General features: G+C 43.0%; 1 protein-coding gene across 3 annotated transcripts; it reads right to left on the bottom strand.

Moving 5' to 3' along the window:
• Positions 1-376: 376 nt before the first annotated feature.
• hook2 (hook microtubule-tethering protein 2) lies at positions 377-14,753 on the bottom strand. 3 transcript variants are annotated; one of them, XM_014193454.2, is made up of 23 exons: positions 14,606-14,753; positions 13,135-13,217; positions 12,136-12,208; positions 11,940-11,990; positions 11,608-11,740; positions 11,203-11,270; positions 9,804-9,866; positions 9,526-9,606; positions 7,634-7,797; positions 7,378-7,518; positions 7,064-7,265; positions 6,831-6,941; positions 6,562-6,649; positions 6,322-6,388; positions 5,325-5,462; positions 4,608-4,695; positions 4,144-4,149; positions 3,964-3,998; positions 3,765-3,847; positions 3,539-3,642; positions 3,268-3,375; positions 3,124-3,195; positions 377-2,957 (listed from the first exon to the last, which is right to left on the bottom strand). In XM_014193454.2, exons 2-23 carry the CDS (start codon positions 13,170-13,172, stop codon positions 2,826-2,828), a joined length of 2,046 nt encoding a protein of 681 aa, XP_014048929.1. In that variant the 5' UTR covers positions 13,173-13,217; positions 14,606-14,753; the 3' UTR covers positions 377-2,825. The 3 variants fall into 3 exon arrangements, with proteins under 3 accessions (XP_014048929.1, XP_014048927.1, XP_014048928.1); XM_014193452.2 differs by lacking the exon at positions 14,606-14,753 and adding an exon at positions 14,064-14,268; XM_014193453.2 differs by lacking the exons at positions 4,144-4,149; positions 14,606-14,753 and adding an exon at positions 14,064-14,268.
• Between the last annotated feature and the right edge of the window lie 10,309 nt (positions 14,754-25,062).

Below are 25,062 nucleotides of genomic sequence, written 5' to 3' on the forward strand. Positions count from 1 at the left end.
ACACACACACACACACGGTCTGCTGTTAAGAGGCCTGTTGGACATACTGCCAAATTCTCTAAAACAACATTGGTAGAAAAATGTACATTCAATTCTCTGGCAAAAGCTCTGTAGGATATTCCTGTAGTAAGCATGCCAATTGCACTCTCCCTCAAAACTTGAGACATCTATGGCATTGTGTTGTCACAAAACTGTACATTTTAGTGGCCTTTTCTTGTCCCCAGGACAAGGTGCACCTTTGTAATAATCATGTACTTTAATCAGCTTCTTGATATGCCACCCCTGTCAGGTGGATGGATTGTCTTGGCAAAGGAGAAATGTTTACTAACAGGAATGTAAACAAATTTGTGCACAACATTTGAGAGATGTGCGCATGGAACATTTAAGGGATATTTTATTTCAGCTCATGAAACCAACACTTTACATGTTGCCTTTATTTGTGTTCAGTAGAGTTTAAGCCCTTTAACTGCATGTCCAATTTGTGATGGTAAATGCCAATTGTAATATATTGCTAATGGACAGTGTCAAGTTATACTGCAATTGGACAGTACATTGACAGATTTGAATAGGGATTTCCAGTCACGACAAGGACAGGTTGAATTGCTAGAACATAGGAGTTCAGTTGGAATGTTGATTTACTACTTTGAAATTAAAAGTCTGATTTCCTGATTTAATACCAAATAAACACATCTACTTAAAGAGTAAAACACTAAGTGAAGTTAAATGTACACACTTGTGGTTTCATAGCCTGGTAAATAACATTGCACAGATAGTTACACACTTAGAGGGTTAGGTACAAGTCATAGAGAGCAGTTTGAGTACCAAAGAGAAGTTCCATGTTTAAGTGGATACTGTCAAAGTAATCAGATAGATGTAGTGTTCAACAATAGTGCTGTCCTTCACAGGTTAATCTTGAGAAAATGATAGGTACAAATGTACATAAATTCAGTTGTAAATAATTCTGACATTAAAGAGTACACATTGTCTGTTCATTAGCTAGGTAAGTTCCAGTGTCAGTGAACAGAAGCATCTATAGTTGAGTGCTTCTGCTGAGAATGAGAGAAAAGCTACATACCATTGCCATCTTGAAACCAGTTTTCCCCCACATATCAATTAAATGTGAATCAATAACCCCACATTCTGGTTCTCACAAGCACCAGCGTTTTCTACATTCACATCAGTCTAAAGTGGTGTGTGCAACCAATTATAATTCTTAAAACACCCTGTTTAACGCCTTAGAGGGGATAAATTAAAGTTAAAGAACAAAATGTAGTCCATCAGAAAATCTAGTCAATCATTCAAAGAATAAATTCCCATATTACAGCTTGAAACAAAAGCTTGTTCAATAGTCTGCAAATACTTCCAGTAAAATGGTCCTGACATAAGAGGACCCATATCTGCTAGTCTTTCAGAACTTCTGACATTACATGTGAACACCACACCATACAGGAATTTGATACAAAAGTCTTTAAAAGTAGATAGACTAGAAAAATGTCCCTGACTCTGTTAACAATTCACAAGGAAATTAACCATAATCAAAAAGGGAGGGAGTGCTTTTCTGTACATTATTATACAGACTAACAACTACAAAATGCCGAGGTTCATTTTGAAAAAAACAAAAATGTCTAGAAAGCTATTCTTCCTGCTCTTCAAACTATAACAAAAACAACTCATAACAAATGAAGAGAAATCAAGTAGATGATACAGCTTGAAAGAAAAGCCTAAACACATTCACAGAAATAAAGAGGTCATGACTGTGTGCAGAGAAAATGTGTTCCTCTCATATCGAAGACGTATTATTGAGCTCTTCTAGATCAGGGGTGCCAAACTCATTTTGCCCCGGGGGCCACATTCAGTCTTCAACAACATTTCCTCGCCATCAAAATGGGGAAAAAAGTGATGCTCCCTGACTGTCATTTTGATGATTATTAGCGAGCTGGACACTAAACTATATGAATGTAGGTCCATTATCATTTCTACAGTTTCAAACTTGGTTTTAATAATTGAAAAAGTATATCGAGTACACCCCCCCAAAAACAAATCTGGATCCGGACGACATCCCTGTTGTAGCACTTCACCAGTCTCTCTCACCATGTACATTTAAAAGTGTCAGAGACACAGCACAAGCCAGAATCTCCAAATGACTTGGGCACAAATTAATACAAATCGCACAGATTCACCATGATCTCAACCCATAGGTCTCTCTTATTAGTGTTTCCATGTCATAGTAAGAGGATAATATCTATTTAGCCTGATAGTGGGCTGGATAATAAGGATGAAAATATATAAAAGTAGTAGTAGGGGGAAGGTAAAGACCCCTACCCTATTGACAGCAGAAATCATCCCTTTCCATCTCTGTCATTATTGTGGCCTTCCAAAGCATTTATTCTCATAATGTCCTAATCTAAACCTTAAGAAAACATCAAACACATTATAGCTAAAAAAAGAGGGCTTGAAAGAAATGGAGGGACTGAATGATAAACATTGTCTAAGAATTCCATGACAAAGGATTAGTCGCTCAGCTTCTTTCTATCCACTTCATGTTCCTTCATTCCAGCTCTCATTTAGACCCAAGACTCATCTTTGTTCAAAAGTCCTGGCAGCTTTGAAAGCACTTGAAGGTGCATTAAGTAGCTCTGCATCACAGACTCTCCAGAAAATCCTGTAATAGAGATGCCCAGCAGGGGGCAGCAGCAGCAATCTTCACAAAACACCAAGAGGAGAAGGCATCAGAGCAGTGAGAGTAGGAGTGCGGAAGAAGTGAACACCAAGATATAGACAATGTTTTGCCTCATTTCCACATCCTCCCCCAGAGTTGATATGTCTTATCTGGGCGGGTGGCGGGCTGCGAGGCCTCTCCTGGCGTGCGTGGACTGCCTCTGCTGGGCCAAGAAGGACTGGGCCTGGTTGGACGGACCCGACCGCTCTCCCACCACCTTCTGATGCAGGGCCATACCCTGGGGAGGGAGAGAGAGAAATAGAGCCATAAGACAGGTAAATGTCTTACTACAATAAAAACCAAGACCATTATACAAGTCATTGCACAGCATTGTAGCACCTATCATGCCAACTGCTTTAATACTATGTAGATTAGGCACATAGAGACAGAGGTTAATTACTCACCATGTTGTACCAGGCACTGATGATGAGTTTCTCCTCCTGGTCATGTCTGGACCTGCTCTTCTCATAGTCATGCTGCACACAGAGGAGTTGTTCATGCATATGGAGGGTCAGACAATGCACCACTCATCAGTCAATGGCTCTTACCTCCAGGTGCTGGATCTTCCGGTCTCTCTCAGTTAACTGGTTCTTGAGGGCCTGAACATCAGGAGACACAGTCAGAGGCGGCTGCTTGGGGTCCAGAGTCTTGATCACCTGCACAATGAACATAAACACACATGTACTTGGTGCGGAAATTCTCAACTATGTCACGATGTGCATGACAATCTTTGACGATATCTGCAACTCAGATTTAAGGCGGCGGCCAAGCACTGTTGTGCTGTATGGATGAGTTTAGTGTCAGGCAGTGTTGACTGACCGTCCTGGCCTTCTCCACATAGCGCTTGTAGCGTTCCTCCATCAGCTTCATGTCCTCATCCTTCTTCTTCAGGATCTCCTGCAGCTCATCGATCTTCTTCCCCACTGACAGGAGGGAGGTTGAAGAGGAAATATTAATGGCATTTTCAGAGCTTGAACGTGCTCTTAGATTGATACTATTTGATAGCACTGCTCCTCCCAAGGGCAGCAAATAAGAGGCTGCTTACTGTTGCCGTCCGCTTTGGGCTCCAGGTCATCAATGACCTCCCTCTTCTTCTGCAGGTCTGAGTGGGCCTCATGGAGCTTCTCCCTGGGACGAGGACAGAGGAAAAGCATGGAGGAGCCGGACGTGCAAGAATCTACAGAGCCGTAATAATACTCCCTTCACAGGTGCAGTGTGCAAGCATCAGTGATAATAGTACTCACAGGTGCTCCTCAAGCTTCTTCTTCAGCAGGGAGGACTGAACGGGGAGGAAGAAAGTCAGTCAACACTCAAACTACTGCGAAACAGACTTCTGTCAGACAGAGACACAAATAATAAGCATAATACACAACTGAAGTAGTCAAAGTCAAATCAGAGCCCAGGCAGGGATGGGCCGTACTTACGATGGCCTGATTGGCCGAATGTCGGTCGGTGGGGGCAGGCGGAGAGAGACAGAAGGGTAGGCGTTAATGGTGAATCAACACAGCAAACAAGGGTTAAAGTTCCCACACAAAATCTCAGAGAGCAGTCACAGGCAGGCAGTCAACGGAGGGGAGAGAAGGATACAGTCTATAACAGTCCTCAAGGACTATATTGAGGTCTAGGTCTCTTTTTCCAATTATAATGACTACAAAATAAATGATTAAAAACAAAACAAAAAACATTTGAACTAGGAGGGTCAACTGATTAAGAGAGATTGGTCCTTTCCATTCCTGGTTCCTATACATTTTCAGTATTCTGTCGTCTTTGATTGGAGAGGACTGGGTCCACTCAGTGATTGATATGGACAAGGTAACAGGAGTAAGAGGATGTTAGAGGGGGAGGAGGAGAGGAGGGGTGAATGAGGAGGGTCTGTCTCTACACTCACATCCTCAGCCTTGCTGCCCTGCTCCTGTAGAGCCTTCTGGAGATGCTCCATCTGGGACCGCAGCTCAGAGATCTGCTGCTGGTTCAACCTGGAAGGATGAGAGAGAACAAATAAGAAAAGCAGGAGGGAGAGAAGAGAGAATGAGGAAATTCGATTAAGCTGGTGCATACAATGTCACATCAGCTGCTGCATTAGTCCATTCTAGAGGTGTCCCGCCCACCCACTCCCCTCTGTGTGTTGTGGTTCATTAGGGGAAGACAGAGCCACTTCAGCCATACTCCACAGCTCGGGATGCTCTCCTCCTGCTGCTGAAGATGGCTGCCTGCCTCCCACACTCTGGACCCATCGTCACACACACGATCCACTCAGAAAAACCAGCCACACACACACACACACACACACACACGCTGTACGGACAGCCGGGGGACAATCTGGCCCATTGCTGTCCATCCTCTGCTCCGGCCCACACAACACAACTCAACACAGACCAGAGAGTGAGCTGACATTTCACTAGATCGCTCCTCCGTTTAGCCAAATGTGAAACTCAAACAGAAACTCTGGCAATATATACTGTGACTAACAGTGTCACTGACTGACCTTGATACAATCAAATCACAATGTGCATAACTAAAAACACTTTATTTTACTTTTGTGGATGAGATGCAGTGGTATTCGTATAGAACCTCTGTTTTATTTTACGCATGTCTACACACACACCTGTTTTGTGTCTCCAGGGTGTTCTGGCTGCGTTGAGACTCCTCCAGCTGACCCTGTACCTCCACCAGTCTCTGTCTGTAGCTCTCCTCCTGGACACACAGCATCTTGTTCTCACTCTGCAGACGCACCACCGTCTCCCTGTGGAGGAAGCAGAAGGGATGAGGTCAAAGAGAGAAGGCAGGGAAGTGGGGCAGAGAGGCACAGGTCTGTACACTACGCACCAACAGAAGTATTCAACTCCGCCTCAGTCAATTTAACAGCAGTGCCATCTGACGGGGAGCCATTCTATTCATGGAGCCAATGGCACATTCTGGTTCTAAAAATAGTGTGGCTGAGGAATAAGACCTTTTCATTTATCACAGCTGAAGACTATGTTTGGGCGGATCCAGATTTCCATATTGGGTTTACGACATTAACGGCAGTGCACACAAAGGGCATCGTTTCTGTTCAAATGCTATCAAAGTACTAGCGAATTCCCATAGCGGACGTTAGCTAAATGCTAACAAGCGCAAGCGAACATAAACTAAAAGCAAAGACAGAACCCAGCTCATAAAGTTATAGAACTATCTCAAAAGGCTACTCACACTTAATCTAGGAGGGGATTGATTGTCTCTGCTGTAAGACGCTTGATCTTTCAAGCTAGCAGGTTAGCAAACCAAATGCATAGCTGGAGAAAATGTATTTTGCATTAAGATAGTTAACGTATAGATATATTTAGCTGGCAAACATTAGTAGTGAATTTCAAGTATAACTTGATCAGCTCAGCTTGTACTGCTCGACAGTGGACGTCACAAAACTTCAGTTTGCTCCACATGCTCTTAGTACGTATACCATGTGACTGGCTCAACTGAATTGTAGTTTAAAAAGAAACATTCTAAATACCCCGGTACCGCCCAAGCCTACAGTTGAAAATTAGCAATTGAATTCTGACACCCCTGTATGTCTATTGATAGGTCAGATAGATAACACCTAACAGATGAAGCTTTCACACACTTACTTGAACTCTGTGGGCATCATCTCGGAGGCCAGGTTTCCCACTGTGCCAGAGTCCTCACATAATCCACCTGAAGGGGAGAGAGAGAGAGCCAAGATGTCAGGGGAAAATAAATCACATTTGTTTTGACAGTAGTCTTATCAACTGCCACAAAAGGTCAAACAATCCCCCTCTACCACCTTGTCATTTAGAAAAACTGAGAGGTTGAAGACTCAGGATGTTAGTTGTGTCCATTGGACTCACCTGGTTGATTGAGGCCCTTCTGCTGGACCTGTGCACACCTGAGCTCATCATTGGTTTCCCGCAGTGTGTCTCGCTCTGAGATCAAACGCTGGAAAACACATTGAGATAACGTGGGGATTAGACTGCACTCAATCTGATCCTACTAGAAGTGTTCAAAGTGACTGCCTCAGAATTTCAGAGATTTTAAATCCACATCCACTTTGACATCATGCCCTTTTAAGTAATATTTCTTAATCTGGAGAGGAGTTGTCACAGGCCATCCCTCTCACCTCTTTCTCCTTAAGCAGGGCTTCATACTTATCCTGAAGGTTCTTGTACTCAAACTGCCACTTCTCAGCCTTCAGTGCCTCTGACGAATGCTTGGTGTGAAGCTCATGGACCTGACAGCAGGGAGGCAAACACATTCAGGGTCTGAAGAGAGTTCATCGCATCCTATGTCATACACACATCCATCTCCACACCTTTGTTAACCCTCCCCCATTCTCTAGCCCTCTCTGCCCACCTGTCTCTTGTAGGTGTCCAGCTGGGTTCGGACTGAGTTGGCCCTGCGTAGCTCCTCCTCCAGCTCACATGTGCGCTGCATGTAGACAGTGTTGCGCTCCTCCAGCAGACGCACCTGTCTGCGCAGGTCCCCCAGGTCCTCCAGCTTACGCTTGTACGTCTCCACCAGCGCCTCCAGCCGGCTCACCCGGTCAGACGAATGCCTGTAGGAGGGGAGAGGGTGAGATGGGGAAGCCGTTTTGAGGATGGGGCAGGAAAGGAGAAAAGGATAGGAGGCCACAGACTGCTGAGAGGCTGCTCTCCCCCTGGGCTCACCGGAGGATGTCCATCTCATCTTTGAGAGTCTGGGCCTCCTGGGCGAGGCTGGTCAGTTCATCGTTACGGTGAGTGAGGTCCAAAACGTCACGCTCCAGAATCTCCCCTCGCACACGCAAGTCATCTCGGCTGTTCTCTAGTCTGTGTCACAAACAGGGGGCAAACAGAAAATGATAAATTAATTGTATCAAAAGAGTACAGGCACAGAGTAGAATGCATTTAGTTTGGAAGTCGGTGTTGAGGGTATGACTCTGACCTGTAGTTCTCCTCCTGTAGCTGCTCCATCTGGCTCTGCAGCAGCAGCAGCTTCTTGCCAGTGATGGTGGTGGAAGCATCCTGTGGGTCACTGAGGCTGAGCTTCTCCCTCAGGGACTGTGTCTCCACCTGCAGGGACGACTTCTCCTCCAGGACGGCTGCCAACTGAGGACCAAACACAGACAGAGTCAGGGGTGGAGAGGGCAGAGAGAGAACCAGACAAAGTGGCATGTAACCAAGGCTAGAGAGAGGGAGGAGACCTAGAGACAAATGAACAAACAGTCACACATTGAGTCATAGAAAGTGCTGAGCACAGAAAAAGGACACACTTCAAAATGCAGAACACCGCCAAAAAACAAACAAATTTACTCATGAAAATGCTGAACACAAAAAAAGACAATCCGCAAGTGCTCAAGAAAAAAGAGCCACACTCACATATCCAGCAACAGACACTGTACATTGCTTGCAAAACATGCCATGTTTTTCCATGAGGGTTGGTGGTAACTTAACATGCACAAACATCAAAGCAGTTAGTCAGCTGGTCTGCTATGTTCTCAATCAGGTGGGCCACTTTCTCAATGGAGCAGTTGTTAGCATTACCCCTCAAGGAGATGAATAGAAAAACAGTTGTCTGACTCAGTCTGACTAAAAGTTACAAAAAGTGGGGAGACCAGAGAGTGGGCTCAAAAAGGGATATTGATTAAGGATTCAAGCTAGTGAGGCTTGATGAAAGATGAACTATCCTTGGGGTTATCACGGACAAGAATGTAGGTTGGTGGTTTAGGGTAAAATGTCCACCCTGAATATGTTTATGTGGGTTAGGCAAGCAGGCATGCCAATATTAAAAGGGGGCGTCTATTACTTACCTATTGGACATCTTTCCAGTTTGAGCACAGCAAAACTCTACACTGAACTTTAAGGACAAATGGCTTGCTTTAGCTTTCATACCAGGGAGAAAGTAAAGAACTACATAAACTACTGAGAATATCTTAATGTGTTGAATGTTAACATATTAAGAAATATGCTGAATACATAACAGTAGTAATTGCCTTTTAATCCTAAATACTATACAATGTAATTATTGGGGATCAATGACTTAAGTCTTTGTACCCAATGACATTGCCTAATCAGAGGCAGCATTAGCAGCACAGTTAGCACAGTTTCATAGAGAATAATAGAGGATTCTAGTACCCAAAAGCCTATTTTAGCATGTGTAGCGCCATTGAGAACTTTCACCATTTTGAAGTAGTCAACTGGGTGTGGCTTCCTATTGGTTAAGGAAGGATCACATAATTCCATCCAGGACATCTGGAAGGATCAGCCAATGAATTATTTGTGAGCAAACACTCCATAACTGCAGGTGGCAGTACATCGCCACCCTTGGCTTTATACCTGTTCAAACAACACACTCCAGGTGGCAGTATGCACCCTTTCAGTTTGTTTACCAACTCAGTAGTAGAAGAAAATGTACTACTTCAAAATCAGTGGAGGCTGGTGGGAGGAGCTATAGGAAAACAGACTCATTGTAATGGCTAGAATGGAATGGTATCAAACATATGGAAACCACATGTTTGACTCCGTCCCTTTAATTATATAACAGCCATTACAATGAGCCCATCATCCTATAGCTCCTCCCACCAGCCTCCACTGTTCAAAATGGAGATGGGCTCAATGGCGCTGCCCGTGCACTCACAGAAGCCATAATGGGACAGCTACAAAGAAGAGTCCTCTATCACTCTCTATGCACTGTTTATACAACAAACCATCAGGGGCAATCAGTCAGACTGGACAACAATCCTCAGCCAAGCGAATAAATAGGGTCACTTCACTCATGGCAAAGAGCTGCAGATACACACTCAACATGCTAACTAACAAACAGTCCTCTCTGCCCACCTGGTGCTCCAGGTCACGACAGCGCTGGCCCAGATCCTCCTTCGCCTCCACCTCCTCACTGAGAAAATAATACTTCCTGGACTGCAGACACAGAGAGAGGCACAAGGGAGGTTATAGACAGCACAGTGGGAGGTAGAGAACGAGAGAGAAAGAGAGAGAGATACCACGAAAGACAAGTAAATGAGACGGCAATTGAAGAATAGCAATAAAACCAACTTGCAGGGGAGTGAAAGTTTAATGTATTCAGAGAAGCAGAGTAAGAAGAGAGTGGGTCCCACCTGGTAGTCAAAGTCCCCGTAGGTCTCAGGACTTCCTGGAACAGTTGGCTCTTTAGCTAGGAGCTACAACAAAACAGTAAATTGCTGGTTCAAACTCCAGAAAGACAGATCACATGGTGAAACCCATTGTCAATATAGAGGTAAGCAGGACAATAAGTGAGGTATTGCCCGTTTTAGTGTATATTGCTGTTAAATACAGAAAGGTTTCAAGGAGCAAAGAATTGTGCTTGTACAGTCGTGGCCAAAAGTTTTGAGAATGACAAATATTAATTTTCACAGTCTGCTGCCTCAGTTTGTATGATGGCAATTTGCATATACTCCTGAATGTTATGAAGAGTGATCAGATGAATTTCAATTAATTGCAAAGTCCCTCTTTGCCATGCAAATGAACTGAATCCCCCAAAAAACATTTCCACTGCATTTCAGCCCTGCCACAAAAGGACTAGCAGACATCATATCAGTGATTCTCTCGTTAACACAGGTGTGAGTGTTGACGAGAACAAGGCTGGAGATCACTCTGTCATGCTGATTGAGTTCAATAACAGACTGGAAACTTCAAAAGGAGGGTGGTTCAAATGTTGTGAAGAAGGCTTCAGTGCGCCCAAGAAAGTCCAGCAAGCGCCAGGACCGTCTCCTAAAGTTGATTCAGCTGCGGGATCAGGGCACCACCAGTACAGAGCTTGCTCAGGAATGGCAGCAGGCAGGTGTGAGTGCATCTGCACGCACAGATGAGGCGAAGACTTTTAGAGGATGGCCTGCCTGGTGTCATGAAGGGCAGCAAAGAATGCACTTCTCTCCAGGAAAAACATCAGGGACAGACTGATATTCTGCTAAAGGTACAGGGATTGGACTGCTGAGGACTGGGTTAAAGTCATTTTCTCTGATGAATCCCCTTTCCGATTGTTTGGGGCATCCGGAAAAAAGCTTGTCCGGAGAAGACAAGGTGAGCGCTACCATCAGTCCTGTGTCATGCCAACAGTAAAGCATCCTGAGACCATTCATGTGTGGGGTTGCTTCTCAGCCAAGGGAGTGGGCTCACTCACAATTTTGCCTAAGAACACAGCCATGAGTAAAGAATGGTACCAACACATCCTCCGAGAGCAATTTCTCCCAACCATCCAGGAACAGTTTGGTGACAAACAATGCCTTTTCCAGCATGATGGGTCACCTTGCCATAAGGCAAAAGTGATAACTAAGTGGCTCGGGGAACAAAACATTGATATTTTGGGTCCATGGCCAGGAAACTCCCCAGACCTTAATCCCATTGAGAACTTGTGGTCAATCCTCAAGAGGCAGGTGGACAAACAAAAACCCACAAATTCTGACAAACTCCAAGCATTGATTATGCAAGAATGACAGATTTACAAAGAGGATAATATCAAAAAGACAGATCACTCACCTCCTGTATGGCTGTCATGACAACGTGCTGGTCAGACTCCTCCAGAGTCATTATCTGCTGGATTTGCTCTATGAGAAAAAACACAGAGGAGGAGTCCACTGAATATCACATCCACATCTGACAGCCAGAAACACACTTCAAGCACACTGCTTTACACACAGTACAACAGTTTCTCCTGCATTCACATCAAACCCACTAGCTTGTTCATCTGAGGATCACATTGTCTTTTAAAACTCTGTTTTATCATAATCTGTATACAATACATGGTTGGGGCTTTGTAGGAACGAACCAATGAATGCTCAGTTTATCAACTCGTGATAATCAGGTCATTGCATTAATCCTGCATTTTCTCCATAGGTGACTTCCTGTTACCCAGCAGGGCCTCCTCTATCCCAGCTAGCTCACCTTGCTTCTTCTCACAGCTGACAGCACAGCCAAGCACCAACTGCACCAGCTTGCCAAGTTCAGTCACATCTCCAAACTCCCCAATCAGATTGATGTCTGGCAGGTGCTCGTCTGCTATCTGGTGGCCAAGCACCTGTTCATGGAGGGTTGGAGACAATGGGGGATTGTGAGAAAATATATGCATTGAGCAATGATATTTCAAATGGACTAAGACAGGTGCAAACACTGAAGAACAACTGGAGGAGATTGAGCTCTTAAAAGAAATGCAGGAAATGTGCATATACCATCCATCCCTTCCTTCCGATCTTTAATGAGGAAAACCCTTTACTCACATCATGGTAATACTCAAGCATGCTCTGAAGAATCTTCTTCAAGTTGCTGACCTGGAGGAAAATGAAAAATCTGAGCTGGAGAATACAGGCATCTTTGCCTTGGTGAAAATACACCATCTTTAAACAGTGGTCACTCTAGGTTGCCTAGGTGACAACCTAGAGGCACTGTGTCATATCCTTCTGTCTCATACTGCACCTTGAGGCGCCAGTTGGCCTCACTCTCCTCCTTGATCCTGCCCAGCCATGCCTCATTAAACCAGGAGGGGTCTCTGTTAACAAGATGAAACACTTAACAAGACATATTCTAGGGACATACAATACACAGGAAGCCACAGGGCAGAGTATTTCTAAACTGGAAAACGCAAACTCCCTAATGTGACACTCAATGAATGTCACAACAAGCAAGCAATCATTGGAAACTTGCTTGAGGCCAGAATTGCCATTACCCAATTCAACTAACCTTCAGATAAAAGCACTGCTTGTTTCTAGTTCGACACAAAAACAGATACATTTCTGTGTGTGTGGACAGAAAGGCACACACATACTACAGTAGATGAGGTATGAAGGTAACTTGGCTTGGACAGACAGACAGTACCCTTAAATGGACAGGCCCTTGCACAAAATCCCACCTGGGCACAATCTGCCAGACCCAGGCCTTGACAAATATAGACCTATTCCCTATCAAGCGTAGGAATAGAAATAAAACAGACTAACAGCCCATCCTCTAACTTTACAAAAAGGATTTTGAATAGATGATTGAATTTGCTCTAATCAGGTTCTATTCAAAGTAGTTAAAGGCCCAAAACAAAATGTCAGTGTGCAACTGATAAGCAAATCAGTCTGTGAATAGAGAATGACTGGGATTGAACAGATTCCACAAATCTCTTACTATTGCCATTTGACACTGACAGGGTAATGGGTTCTGCAAGTAAGGACCTTTTTCCGCATTCACATGCTAGTCAGAACTAGGAAATTCGGAAATGTCCAACTCGCTAACTGGTTGCAGTTATACACGTGCCGCGGTCATCGAATCAGCAAGTCGGACATTTCTGAGTTTCCTAGTTCCGACTAGCATGTGAACACGGCATAAATCTCCCAGTTTTCCTACGCTAGCTGTTGTCTACTCTTGTGTTAACCCACCACCACCATTATCACCAACCTCAAAACACACACAAAAACATTTTTGTGCCCTTACATCCTGTGTAGAACGTGTGCAATAGCCACTCCGCTCATCAGGTCCTGCTTACTGGTGCATGAGGGCACCTGAAATGTCTGTAGCTGGAAGGGTTGGACATGATGAATGAGAAGAAAATGTGTTAGTGTGTCATTTATTCTACTTCACATGACAATCAATTAGAAATCAACTGATCGAGAAGAGGAACAATGCAAATGCTACTGCCAACACGTTGGGCAAATTGCTTGCTATTTGGGGTTTTAGGATGGGTATCTATTAAGCACTTTGTGACAACTGTTGATAAAAGAGGGCTTTATAAAATACATTTGATTGATTGTGCCGTCTAGAAGTGCTGGAAAGCCATTCTACTTATGTGCTGTACAGCTAAAGTGTTTGCTAACCACTAAATGATAGACCTCAGCTAGCTACTTAGCTGGCAATTTGTTTGTAAGAGATCATTCCACATTTCTAGCCATTTTTAATATAGCCTAAACAAGCTATATTTGGAGGGTTCATGGCTGAGTTTTTCAACTATGTACCATCTCAATGGTACATAGTGGAGTTGAGAAACTCAGAGGCTAGCTAGGAGTGTGACTGGCTTGCTGGTGCTTGGCTAGACCTTCGTACTGATTGCATAAGATAGTGGCTAGCTCAGTTGCTGGCTGGAAACTTTGGAGCTTGTCCAAGACGACAATTTCTGATGTGGACAGTAGACCATCAAAACAATTTAGTTAGCTTTATTTGACAGTGACAGCTAGTTAATTATGTTATTTTTATTTGAGCTGGTTCAAGGCACTATTAACTATAAAATGCCTAGCTACATTTAATTGTAAAAACACCTCATTTAAATTTCGCTAACTGCAAGCGAGAGGTCCCTTTGGATGACGACTGGCTAGCAAGATATCCCAGTTACCTAACTTAGCATCCATATTTAACTTTGTAAAACTTACCCAATTTAGTAACGAATCACATAGCTTTGCTTTATCCAGACTCATTTTGGTTTATCTAACCGACACTCTGCAGTTAGCACACTAGCAATCGATTGGGAGACTTTCAGCTTCAAGTTTATTTTTAGCTTGCACTATCACGTCAGCAAACCTTGGCCTCCTGTTAGCTAGCTTGACTTTCGCGTTTTAGCTCCATAAACCATCCGAGTGAGCCTCCGTATTAAGAACATTGTCATGGCAACAGATGACAGTGTTTACGTGTTATTTTTTTATTAACAGTAACATGCAAAACATAAACATAACAGCCAGAGGGATTCCAAAGAAATGAGAAAAAAAAAATATATATATTCCACATTATATCAAATCAAATGCAGACATATAGCGAATACATTTTTTGACATTTTGTTTTGTATACGTTTTAACGACTCTAAATAGTTTTCCACATCAGATAAAAAAAATTAAGAAAAGGGGCTTTTTCTTCATACATTTTGATTTGTGTATGAAACATTTTCCTAATAAAATAAAGAGATTTATGACATACTCACGTTCAATTGTGGAATCAGTGTAGTAAACAAATATGTCAAACTTAGAAATGTCAATGGTTGTATGCAATTTGAGGCCAAGATATAGTTTTACATCAGTCCAGAACACTTCACTATACGTGTTGTTGTCACGGAGTTTCTAAACCCAGAGACGCACGCAACATCGCGAGACTTCCGGAACGCTTGGGAAGCAGACAAGGCCGGGGTTTGAGAAGTGACAAATTCTTCCATAGCTGTTAATTTTCTCTAAATCTAAAGGCACAACCTAGATTCGAGACAATGTACTAAGTATTTGAACATGTTATTACTCCAACCTCGTGAAAGTGACAAACTGACAGGTTTTTATTTATTGCACATGCGCAGCTTGGCGCTTGACGCGTTACGCCCGATTACGTATTTTTGCGCATGAGCAGTTGCCGCGGTCACGTGCTAGTGCTAGTTCCCTCAAAAATTCCCCTGTATTTAGCGCCATCCATCATTCCTTCAATTCTGACCAGTTTCCCAGTCCCTGCCGATGAAAAACATCCCCACAGCATGATGCTGCCACCGCCATGTTTCACTGTGGGGATGGTGTTCTCGGTGTGATGAGAGATATTGGGTTAGTGACAGACATAGCGTTTTCCTTGATGGCCATGAAGCTCAATTTTAGTCTCATCTGACCAAAGTACCTTCTTCCATATGTTTGGGGAGTCTGCCACATGCCTTTTGGCAAACACTAAATGTGTTTGCTTATTTTTTTATTTTAGCAATGGCTTTTTTCTGGCAACTCTTCCAGCTCTGTGGAGTGTATTGCTTAAAGTGGTCCTATGGACAGATACTCCAGTCTCCGCTGTGGAGCTTTGCAGCTCCTTCAGGGTTATCTTTGGTCTCTTTGTTGCCTCTCTGATTAATGCCCTCCTTGCCTGGTCCATGAGTTTTCGTGGGCGGCCCTCTCTTGGCAGGTTTGTTGTGGTGCCATATCATTTCCATTTTTTAATAATGGACTTAATGGTGCTCCGTGGGATGTTCAAAGTTTGATTTTTTTTTATAACTCAAATACTTCTCCACAACTTTGTCCCTGACCTGTTTGGAGAGCTCCTTGGTCTTCATGATGTCGCTTGCTTGGTGGTGCCCCTTGCTTAGTGGTGCCTTTCAGAACAGGTGTATATACAGTGAGGAAAAAAAGTATTTGATCCCCTGCTGATTTTGTACGTTTGCTCCCTGACAAAGAAATGATCAGTCTATAATTTTAATGGTAGGTTTATTTGAACAGTGAGAGACAGAATAACAACAAAAAAATCCAGAAAAACGCATGCCAAAAATGTCCCTGGCATCCTTGGAGAGCTGTTTGGTCTTGGCCATGGTGGAGAGTTTGGAATCTGATTGATTGATTGCTTCTGTGGACAGGTGTCTTTTATACAGGTAACAAACTGAGATTAGGAGCACTCCCTTTAAGAGTGTGCTCCTAATCTCAGCTCGTTACCTGTATAAAAGACACCTGGGAGCCAGAAATCTTTTCGGATTGAGAGGGGGTCAAATACTTATTTCCCTCTTTAAAATGCAAATCAATTTATAACGTTTTTGACATGCGTTTTTCTGGATTTTTTTGTTGTTAATCTGTCTCTCACTGTTAAAATAAACCTACCATTAAAATTATAGACTGATCATTTCTTTGTCAGTGGGCAAACGTACAAAATCAGCAGGGGATCAAATACTTTTCCCCCTCACTGTGTATATATATATATATATATATATATATACACAGTTGAAGTCGGAAGTTTACATATACCATAGCCAAATACATTTAAATCCAGTTTTTCACAATTCCTGACATTTAATTCTTGTAAAAATTCCCTGTCTTAGGTCAGTTAGGATCACCACTTTATTTTGTGTGAAACGGCAGAATAATAGTAGAGAGAATAATTTATTTCAGATTTTCTTTCCTTCATCACATTCCCAGTGGATCAGAAGTTTACATACACTCAATTAGTATTTGGTAGCATTGCCTTTTAATTGTTTAACTTGGGTCAAACGTTTCAGGGAGCCTTCCACAAGCTTTCTACAATAAGTTGGGTGAATTTTGGCCCATTCCTCCTGACAGAGCTGGTGTAACTAAGTCAGGTTTGTAGGCCTCCTTGCTCGCACACGCTTTTTCAGTTCTGCCCACACATTTTCTATAGGATTGAGGTCAGGGCTTTGTGATGGCCACTCCAATACCTTGACTTTGTTGTCCTTAAGCCATTTTGCCACAACTTTGGAAGTATGCTTGAGGTCATTGTCCATTTGGAAGACCCATTTGCGACCAACCTTTAACTTCCTGACTGATGTCTTGAGATGTTGCTTCAATATATCCACATCATTTTCCATTCTCATGATGACATCTATTTTGTGAAGTGCACCAGTCCCTCCTGCAGCAAAGCACCCCCACAACATGATGCTGCCACCCCCGTGCTTCACAGTTGGGATGGTGTTCTTTAGCTTGCAAGCCTCCCCTTTTTTCCTCCAAACATAACAATGGTCATTATGGCCAAACAGTTATATTTCTGTTTTATCAGACCAGAGGACATTTCTCCAAAAAAGTACAATCTTTGTCCTTATATGCAGTTGCAAACCGTAGTTGCTTTTTTATGGCGATTTTGGAGCAGTGGCTTCTTCCTTGCTGAGCGGCCTTTCAGGTTATGTCGATATAGGACTCGTTTTACTGTGGGCATAGATACTTTTGTACCTGTTTCCTCCAGCATCTTCACAAGGTCTTTTGCTGTTGTTCTGGGATTGATTTGCACTTTTCGCACCAAAGTACGTTCATCTCTAGGAGACAGAACCCGTCTCCTTCCTGAGCGGTATGACGGCTGCGTCATCCCATGGTGTTTATACTTGCGTAGTATTGTTTGTACAGATGAACATGGTACCTTCAGGCGTTTGGAAATTGCTCCCAAGGATGAACCAGACTTGTGGAGGTCTACAATTTTTTTTCTGAGGTCTTGGCTGATTTCTTTTGATTTTCCCATGATGTCAAGCAAAGAGGCACTGAGTTTGAAGGTAGGCCTTGAAATACATCCCCAGGTACATCTCCAATTGACTCAAATTATGTCAATTAGCCTATCAGAAGCTTCTAAAGCCATGACATAATTTTCTGGAATTTTCCAAGCTGTTTAAAGGCACAGTCAACTTAGTATATGTTAACTTCTGACTCACTGGAATTGTGATACAGTGAATTATAAGTGAAATAATCTGTCTGTAAACAATTGTTGGAAAAAATACTTGTGTCATAAACAAAGTAGATGTCCTAACCGACTTTATTATAGTGTGTTAACAAGAAATTTGTGGAATGGTTGAAAAACGAGTTTTAATGACTCCAACCTAAGTGTATGTACACTTCTGACTTCAACTGTATATATACACACATATATATTGATCATGTGACAGATCATGTGACTCTTAGTTTGCACATAGGTGGACTTTTTAAAATCTAATTATGTGACTTCTGGAGGTAATCGGTTGCACCAGATCTTATTTAGGGGCTTCATAGCAAAGGGGGTGAATACATATGCAAGCACCACTTTTAAGTTTTTGATTTTTTTGAATTTTTTGAAACAAGTAATTTTTTTCATTTCACTTCATCAATTTGGACTATTTTGTGTATGTCCATTACATGAAATCCAAATAAAAATCCATTTAAATTACAGGTTGTAATGCAACAAAATAGGAAAAACGCCAAGAGGGATGAATACTTTTGCAAGGCACTGTATGTCTCCCAACCAGACCTGCCCGTCAACTTTGTTTGGTCACTACTGAATAGTAAACTCAGTCTTACATGCGGCTTCACCATATTTGTCAAACCACCAGAGCCAATGTTCTGTGTAAATGACTGCACATGTTTATCCTCTGTCCGTTTTAGACTACATTGCTGCCCACCCACCATCTACCAATATAGTCTCAAAAAATGTGTTTAGATGTTATATAATGTATCCATCATAGAAGTATAATACAATAACCCTATGGTATTTATTGAGGGATATTCACTATAATAATAAAAAACTATATTTTATAAGAACATGTGTACTTGCCAGTTTGTTAACGTATCAAATGTTCCCCTGTAGGTAGGCTACAACACTATAGTACTGGGTTTATGTGATCCTTTGTGGAAATGGTTTTGACACATATTTACCTGCTCTCCCTCCCACACTTCCCACTACCCGACCCCTGTGGGGAACACTTCAGGGGTGTGTGCATGTTTGGTTAGTGAGAGGGGGTCGCTGCCTGAATAACCCAGAGTAAGAGTATGAGACCTGGGAGGAAGTAAGGTTCATAGCTGGGGGTTCGGTGGTTTAGTCATCCACTGAGGGAGGGGTCTGCTGACTAACACCGTGTGGTGGGCTGGGGATATTGGCGAGGCCTGAGAGGAGGTTGACTATTTTTGGCCCGCTCCCCCTCCTTCACTCTAATTCCTCTTTTTACTTGTTCTTTCTTTCCTTATTCCCCAGATGTGTTTCCTTCCTGAAAGTCAGAAAGCAGTACTTCTCCTCTTTTCCGACCCCAGTCTGACGCACATGCATCCTCCAGGGAGGTGGGGAGGGGTGGAGGTGGGGAGGGAAAACAGAAAAAGATTGGGTAATTATACATTTTTTTAAAATGTTGTGGTTTCTTCGGTTGGAAAACGATTTGGTGATGGTTCCTTATTCACTCTTCACGGACCTACACACTTCACAGCTTTCACATCATTGCCTTTTCCACACAGGTTTCAGTAACTTTATCCATGGCATAGACACACATGTACAGAGCACATGGTTCAGAGTTCTTCTGTTGAAGGCTATCAGAATGTCATGCTGATCTGGCACTGGTGTATAAGAAGAATAAAGAGCAAACATCTTAGCTCTCAAGTTCTCTTTCATGTATTTAGCCTAACCCTGCACATGAATTGAGTTTGTGGTCGTGAGAAACAATAGCACACTGCGCCTTTAAATAAAGGAATGCGAACAATCCACTGCTGTGCCCAGGCATTGGGTGCTGGAATTTGTTGGAATGTTGGCAGAAGTTTCATCTCCCCACAGCTCTTTCCCAAGCCAGGTGTTGGAAATGCAGGAAAACAAAACTATCTGAAAAGAGGGAATAGAGCAATGGGGGTGAAAGAGGGAGTGCAGGGTTAGTGAGAGATACACAGAAGTCCAATTAGAACCCAAGATCTCTAGACATGAAGTCATCCAGCCTATGTAGTTCTACCGAAAATACATAAAATGGGAGGGAAAAACCTGACTGAGATTTACTGTTCCTCCTTATCGGCCGTCTCTTCCTCCACTCTCTAAACAGAGATTTACGGCTTTGGCAATATCAGGTATTTCACGAAATGCACGCACATAAACACAAGGCGACCTGGCCTAACTGGGTGCTGTGCCACTGACTGCAGTGATGCCTGTAGAACATCGTTCCGGGAGTAGCTAGTCTATACTTTATTATTGTGTAGTTTAGCCCTGTCAGTGATAGGTCAATGTAGTTTGGACCACTGAAGTTAAGTTAAAGGTTATGTTATGTAACAAAGATGAGATTACCCTTAATGTTATTGAAATAGATCTCACTCTATGCAACAGCCACAACATAACAACCTCCTATTATAAAGCATGATCCACAGGATCAAACCAAGGGCATTAGCACTGGGCAATACCCTGGATTCAACTCATTTATGTAAGAGTATAAGTCTATCACTCCCATAGCATCTGGACATTAAAAACTAGGTGGGCCTCATTCCACTCACCTAGTTTAACATTCAGAAAGACAATTGTGGTTGGCATTGCTAAGTGTAAGAGTTTGTGTAATCCTCTCTCACCCATTCTCTCTCTCTCTCTCACACACACACACACACACACACACACACACACACACACAATTTTAAAAATAAATAAATAAAATAAACACTCCCATGCAGAGGCAGCACACGGCCAGTGTAGGGTGAGTCACAGTGACCTGGCAGCGAGTGCCTCCCCTTGGGAGAGTCCTTACATGCATCCCTGTGATTATAGCCAAACCCCGCTGAGGGCATCAGGTGGGCCTTCTCTCTGGCCAACGTGAGACCGCCACCCATTGTTAGGTCCACAATACTGAGCTCACTTGAAAGGTGATACAAACATTCCGCAAGATGAAAAGGGTTTAGCAGTGTATATCAATTGATAGCTGTTTTTGGCCCAGTTCGGCTCCTTTATAGTGTTGTTGTGTTCCAGTTGTAGTCTATTTTGACCAGTATTGTATGGTTAAAAACATTTTCATGTTGAAGCATATGCTATCAGGCATAGCAATCCTACACGAATCATCGCTGCATGCAGAACCATCTTTGTTCTGGTGCTGACAAAAGATCTGCCTGCTGTCCTCTCACCAGAGCCCCATACAGGGGTAGACTGGCCATCTGGCATTTCGGCAAATGGGCCAGTGTGGGGACCACAAGAAAAAAAATGGTCCGGTATGTTAGAGACAATTTCTAGTCCCAATCCGCCCCTGGCCCCATGGACACAGGATGGTTGACCTCCCTCCTTTGGGAAAAAGCATCTTAGCTCTGCACAACACATGGAGATTATATTATACAACCACTGTGTAATGTATAATGTATTTAACAATCTATAGGCCACATTATGACAAGACTGTGTTACATTTGTGTGGCCCTTTGGCATTTTTTCCATGTTGAATTTAGGCCCAGTTGCTTAATATGAATATATCAGTTTATTTAACCTATGGAGAACCAGTGCTTGTTTGGTTTGTTTATATTACTTGCATATCTGTAGTGAAGAACGTACACCAGTGAACAAAACATTAGGAACAACTGCACTTTTCATGATATAGACTATTACATCCCTTATTGATGTCACCTGTTAAATCCACTTCAATCATTGTAGATTAAGGGGAGGAAAAGTTTAAAGAAGGATTTTTAAACTGTGAGACAATTGAGACATGGATTGTGTATGTGTGCCATTCAGAGGGTGAATAGGCAAGACAAAAGATTTAAGTGCCTTAAACGGGGTATGGTAGTAGGTGCCAGGCGCACCGGTTTGAGTGTGTCAAGAACTGCAAAGCCGCTGGGTTTTTCATGCTCAATGGTTTCCTGTGTGTATCAAGAATGGTCCACCACCCAAAGGACATATCAGGAAGGTATTCCTAATGTTTTGTACACACAGTCTATATACAGAATGTCTTCAGCTACAAATAACAAATGCTTGAATCTTGCTAAAAGGAGCTTGGGGACACTATTTTTCAATTGTAATACATTTAGTAATTGCAGAGTAAGACTAATAATAGGCTAGACTCCACCTGAACCTGTTTCTCCAAGCACGTGGTGAAGTACTGCAAACACATACGTTGTCCACGCAGCCTAAACAATGAAACACCCTGCACCACCCTGGCCCTTGCCCTTTCAGACACATTGCATATGCCCTTTAACCAAATTGTTGAGACCATTGAGATTGCTTGGTGGCATGGTTGGGGCCGTGTTGAACCTGGGGATGTGTGTGTTTGTGTTGCTACGTGACTGTGCTTGCCGGCATAATGAAGTACTGTACCAGTAAAATGAAACACATCAATGGTGTGGAGAGAGTGGGAAATGATTAGCTTCCACAGTGTGACAGTGAGTGTAATTGTGTGTGTGTGTGTGTGTGTGTGTGTGTGGAGGGGGTGGTGGTGGTGGGGGTTTGGTTTAGAGTTAAAAGTAGGTTTAGGAGTTAAGGTTAGAATAAAAAGTCCTCATAAGTATAGTAATACAGAGCTGTGTGTGTGTGTGTGTGTGTGTGTGTGTGTGTGTGTGTGTGTGTGTGTGTGTGTGTGTGTGTGTGTGTGTGTGTGTGTGTGTCTGTGTGCACGCGCATGTGTGCATGTGTGTGTATGTATGTGTGTGTGGTTACTTATCAATAAATGCAATCTCTATAGGGTGTGAGACCAAATTCTGAAGAATCTTTTCAAAAAGAGCCTGCCACACCTCCAAGCTTGCGCAACTTCCCAATTTTTCTTGTCCACATTCTCCACAGACACACACACCCATATTCAGCCGTTTACCCTGCTGCAGATGGCTGCAGTTCTGCCAATTGATGCCCTTCCCTAACAACCTTAATTATACAGCAGGACTTGAGCTCTGCTTGTCAACAAGTGTGGGTTCAGAGTGAAGCCACAGCCCTTCACCCAGAGTGACAAGCCACCTGACTCAGCAATCTGGCCCTGTTTACTGGACCTGTCCACCACAATCAACACGCCTGCATCTGGCCTGACTTTAATTCAGCGCTTTTAACCCTGTGAGTGCCCTCTCCCCTGTCCCCCCTCATCCTCATCATAGAGTCCACACGGAGCTGTCACACAAAGGACACACACACATACACACACACGCACACACACAAACAATGTACAGGCAGGTCTGATGGACACTCTTGGACCACACAGGATGACTAATTCTAGCTTTGAGCCTGTGAAGGCTAGTACTATGTCACGACTTCTGCCGAAGTCGGTTCCTCTCCTTGTTTGGGCGGTGTTCGGCGGTCGACGTCACTGGTCTTCTAGCCATCGCTGATCCATATTTTCTGTTCCATTTGTTTTGTCTGGTTGTCACACTCACCTGGTTTCAATACCCTAATTACATGTTGTATATGTTCCCTCTGTTTCCTCCATGTCCTTGTGGGGAATTGTTTATTGTAAGTACGTGTGCTTTATGTGACTGGTGCGATACGGGTTTTGTTGCCCATTGTGTTTTGTTAATTTTGTATGCCTGTAGTTATGTGCATTAAACGGCTCTGGCTATTTACCAAGTTCTGCTCTCCTGCGTTTGACTTCCATGCCACCAGTTACGCACTCCTGACATACTAAGACATAAAAAACATTTTATAGTTCATAACGTGAATATTTAGGAGAATTGTCTTGAGAAACGCTCCAGCCAAAACGTTGACAATAAAAAGTATTACCTTTTTCATTTTCTTTCCTATACAGCCGAAGGGGGAATATTATAACTCTGATGCACTGATTTATTATTTTTATCATTGATATATACAAAACGAAGGAGCTGATTGTGGACTTCAGTAGATAGCAGAGGGAGCACGCCCCCATCTACATCGATGGGGCTGCAGTGGAGAGGGTGAACAGCTTTAAGTTCCTTGGCGTGCACATCACTGGCAAGCTGTTCTTGCCATAATATGGACTTGGTCTTTTACCAAATAGGGCTATCTTCTGTATACCACCCCTACCTTGTCACAACACAATTGATTGGCTCAAACTCATTAAGAAGGAAAGAAATTCCACAAATTAACTTTTAACAAGGCACACCTGTTAAATGAAATGCATTCCAGGTGACTACCTCATGAACCTGTTTTAGAGAATGCCAAGTGTGTGCAAAGCTGTCATCAAGGTAAAGGGTGGCTACTTTGAAGAATCTCAAATATAAAATATATTTTGATTTGTTTAACACTTTTTTGGTTACTACATGATTCCATATTTGTTATTTCAGAGTTTTGATGTCTTCACTATTATTCTACAATGTAGAAAATAGTAAAAATAAAGAAAAACCATTGAATGAGTAGTAGTGTCCAAACTTTTTATTGGTACTGTACATAGTCACTTTAATAATGTTTACATACTGTTTTACCCACTTTATATGTATATACTCTATTTATAATTAACACATCTTAGCAAAACATCTTTGCTGTAGGAAATAAAAATAAAAATATTGATGATCTGTCCTCCTCTATCCCAGCCTCTCCTCTCTGTTTGCCTGACTTGTTTGGCATCCTTCATTCCAGCTGTTCTCCAGATGCAGTGTGGGAGGCCGGGGCTGCTTGCCCACCTGTTGCTCTCCCATCTATCTGCCTTTAGCACTGTTAACAGATCAGTCATTGTCTAGGTCAGGGGGTGCAGGGCGCCCTGTACCCCCAGACACTGATCCACTAAGACAGCGTCTAGTGACTGATCCAAGACCAGGTGAATTGCTGTCCACTCCGCTCACCCACACAGTGACGGATGGACTGCTCCATTGATTGACATGCCAACCAAGTGACAGACTGACTGGTGACCATACACACTGAGTGACTGCTGATTCTCTCCTGCCACCACAAACTCCTGTCATGTTCTAAACACATTGCATCAGTTTTCAAATCGTTTGAAAATGTTCAAGCCATGGTTACTGCCATAAAATAAACACTGTTAAGAAGACTGCATAGGGGTAGTCAAAGAAGACTGTATAGAGGTAGTCAAAAAATAATGCATAGAGGTAGTCAAAGAAGACTACAAACAGGTAGTCAAAGAAGACTACAAAGAGGTAGTCAAAGAAGATAAGAATAGGAGAGTGTAGTACAGCTGAGTGAGCAGGTACACTCTGGAGGTGTTTGGAAAGGTAAGTGTTAGGATTAGAGTTTTGTTGAAAGCATGACCCGAGGGGAACTTTCAACCTTTAATGAAGGGTCAGCTACAGTTCCACCCACTCACACTCTGCAGGGCAGAGAAAAGAACACCTAATCTCAGGCAGCTCAACC

The sequence above is a fragment of the Salmo salar genome, chromosome ssa03 (genome assembly GCF_905237065.1).
Source record: "Salmo salar chromosome ssa03, Ssal_v3.1, whole genome shotgun sequence".
NCBI classification, from domain to species: Eukaryota; Metazoa; Chordata; class Actinopteri; order Salmoniformes; family Salmonidae; genus Salmo; species Salmo salar.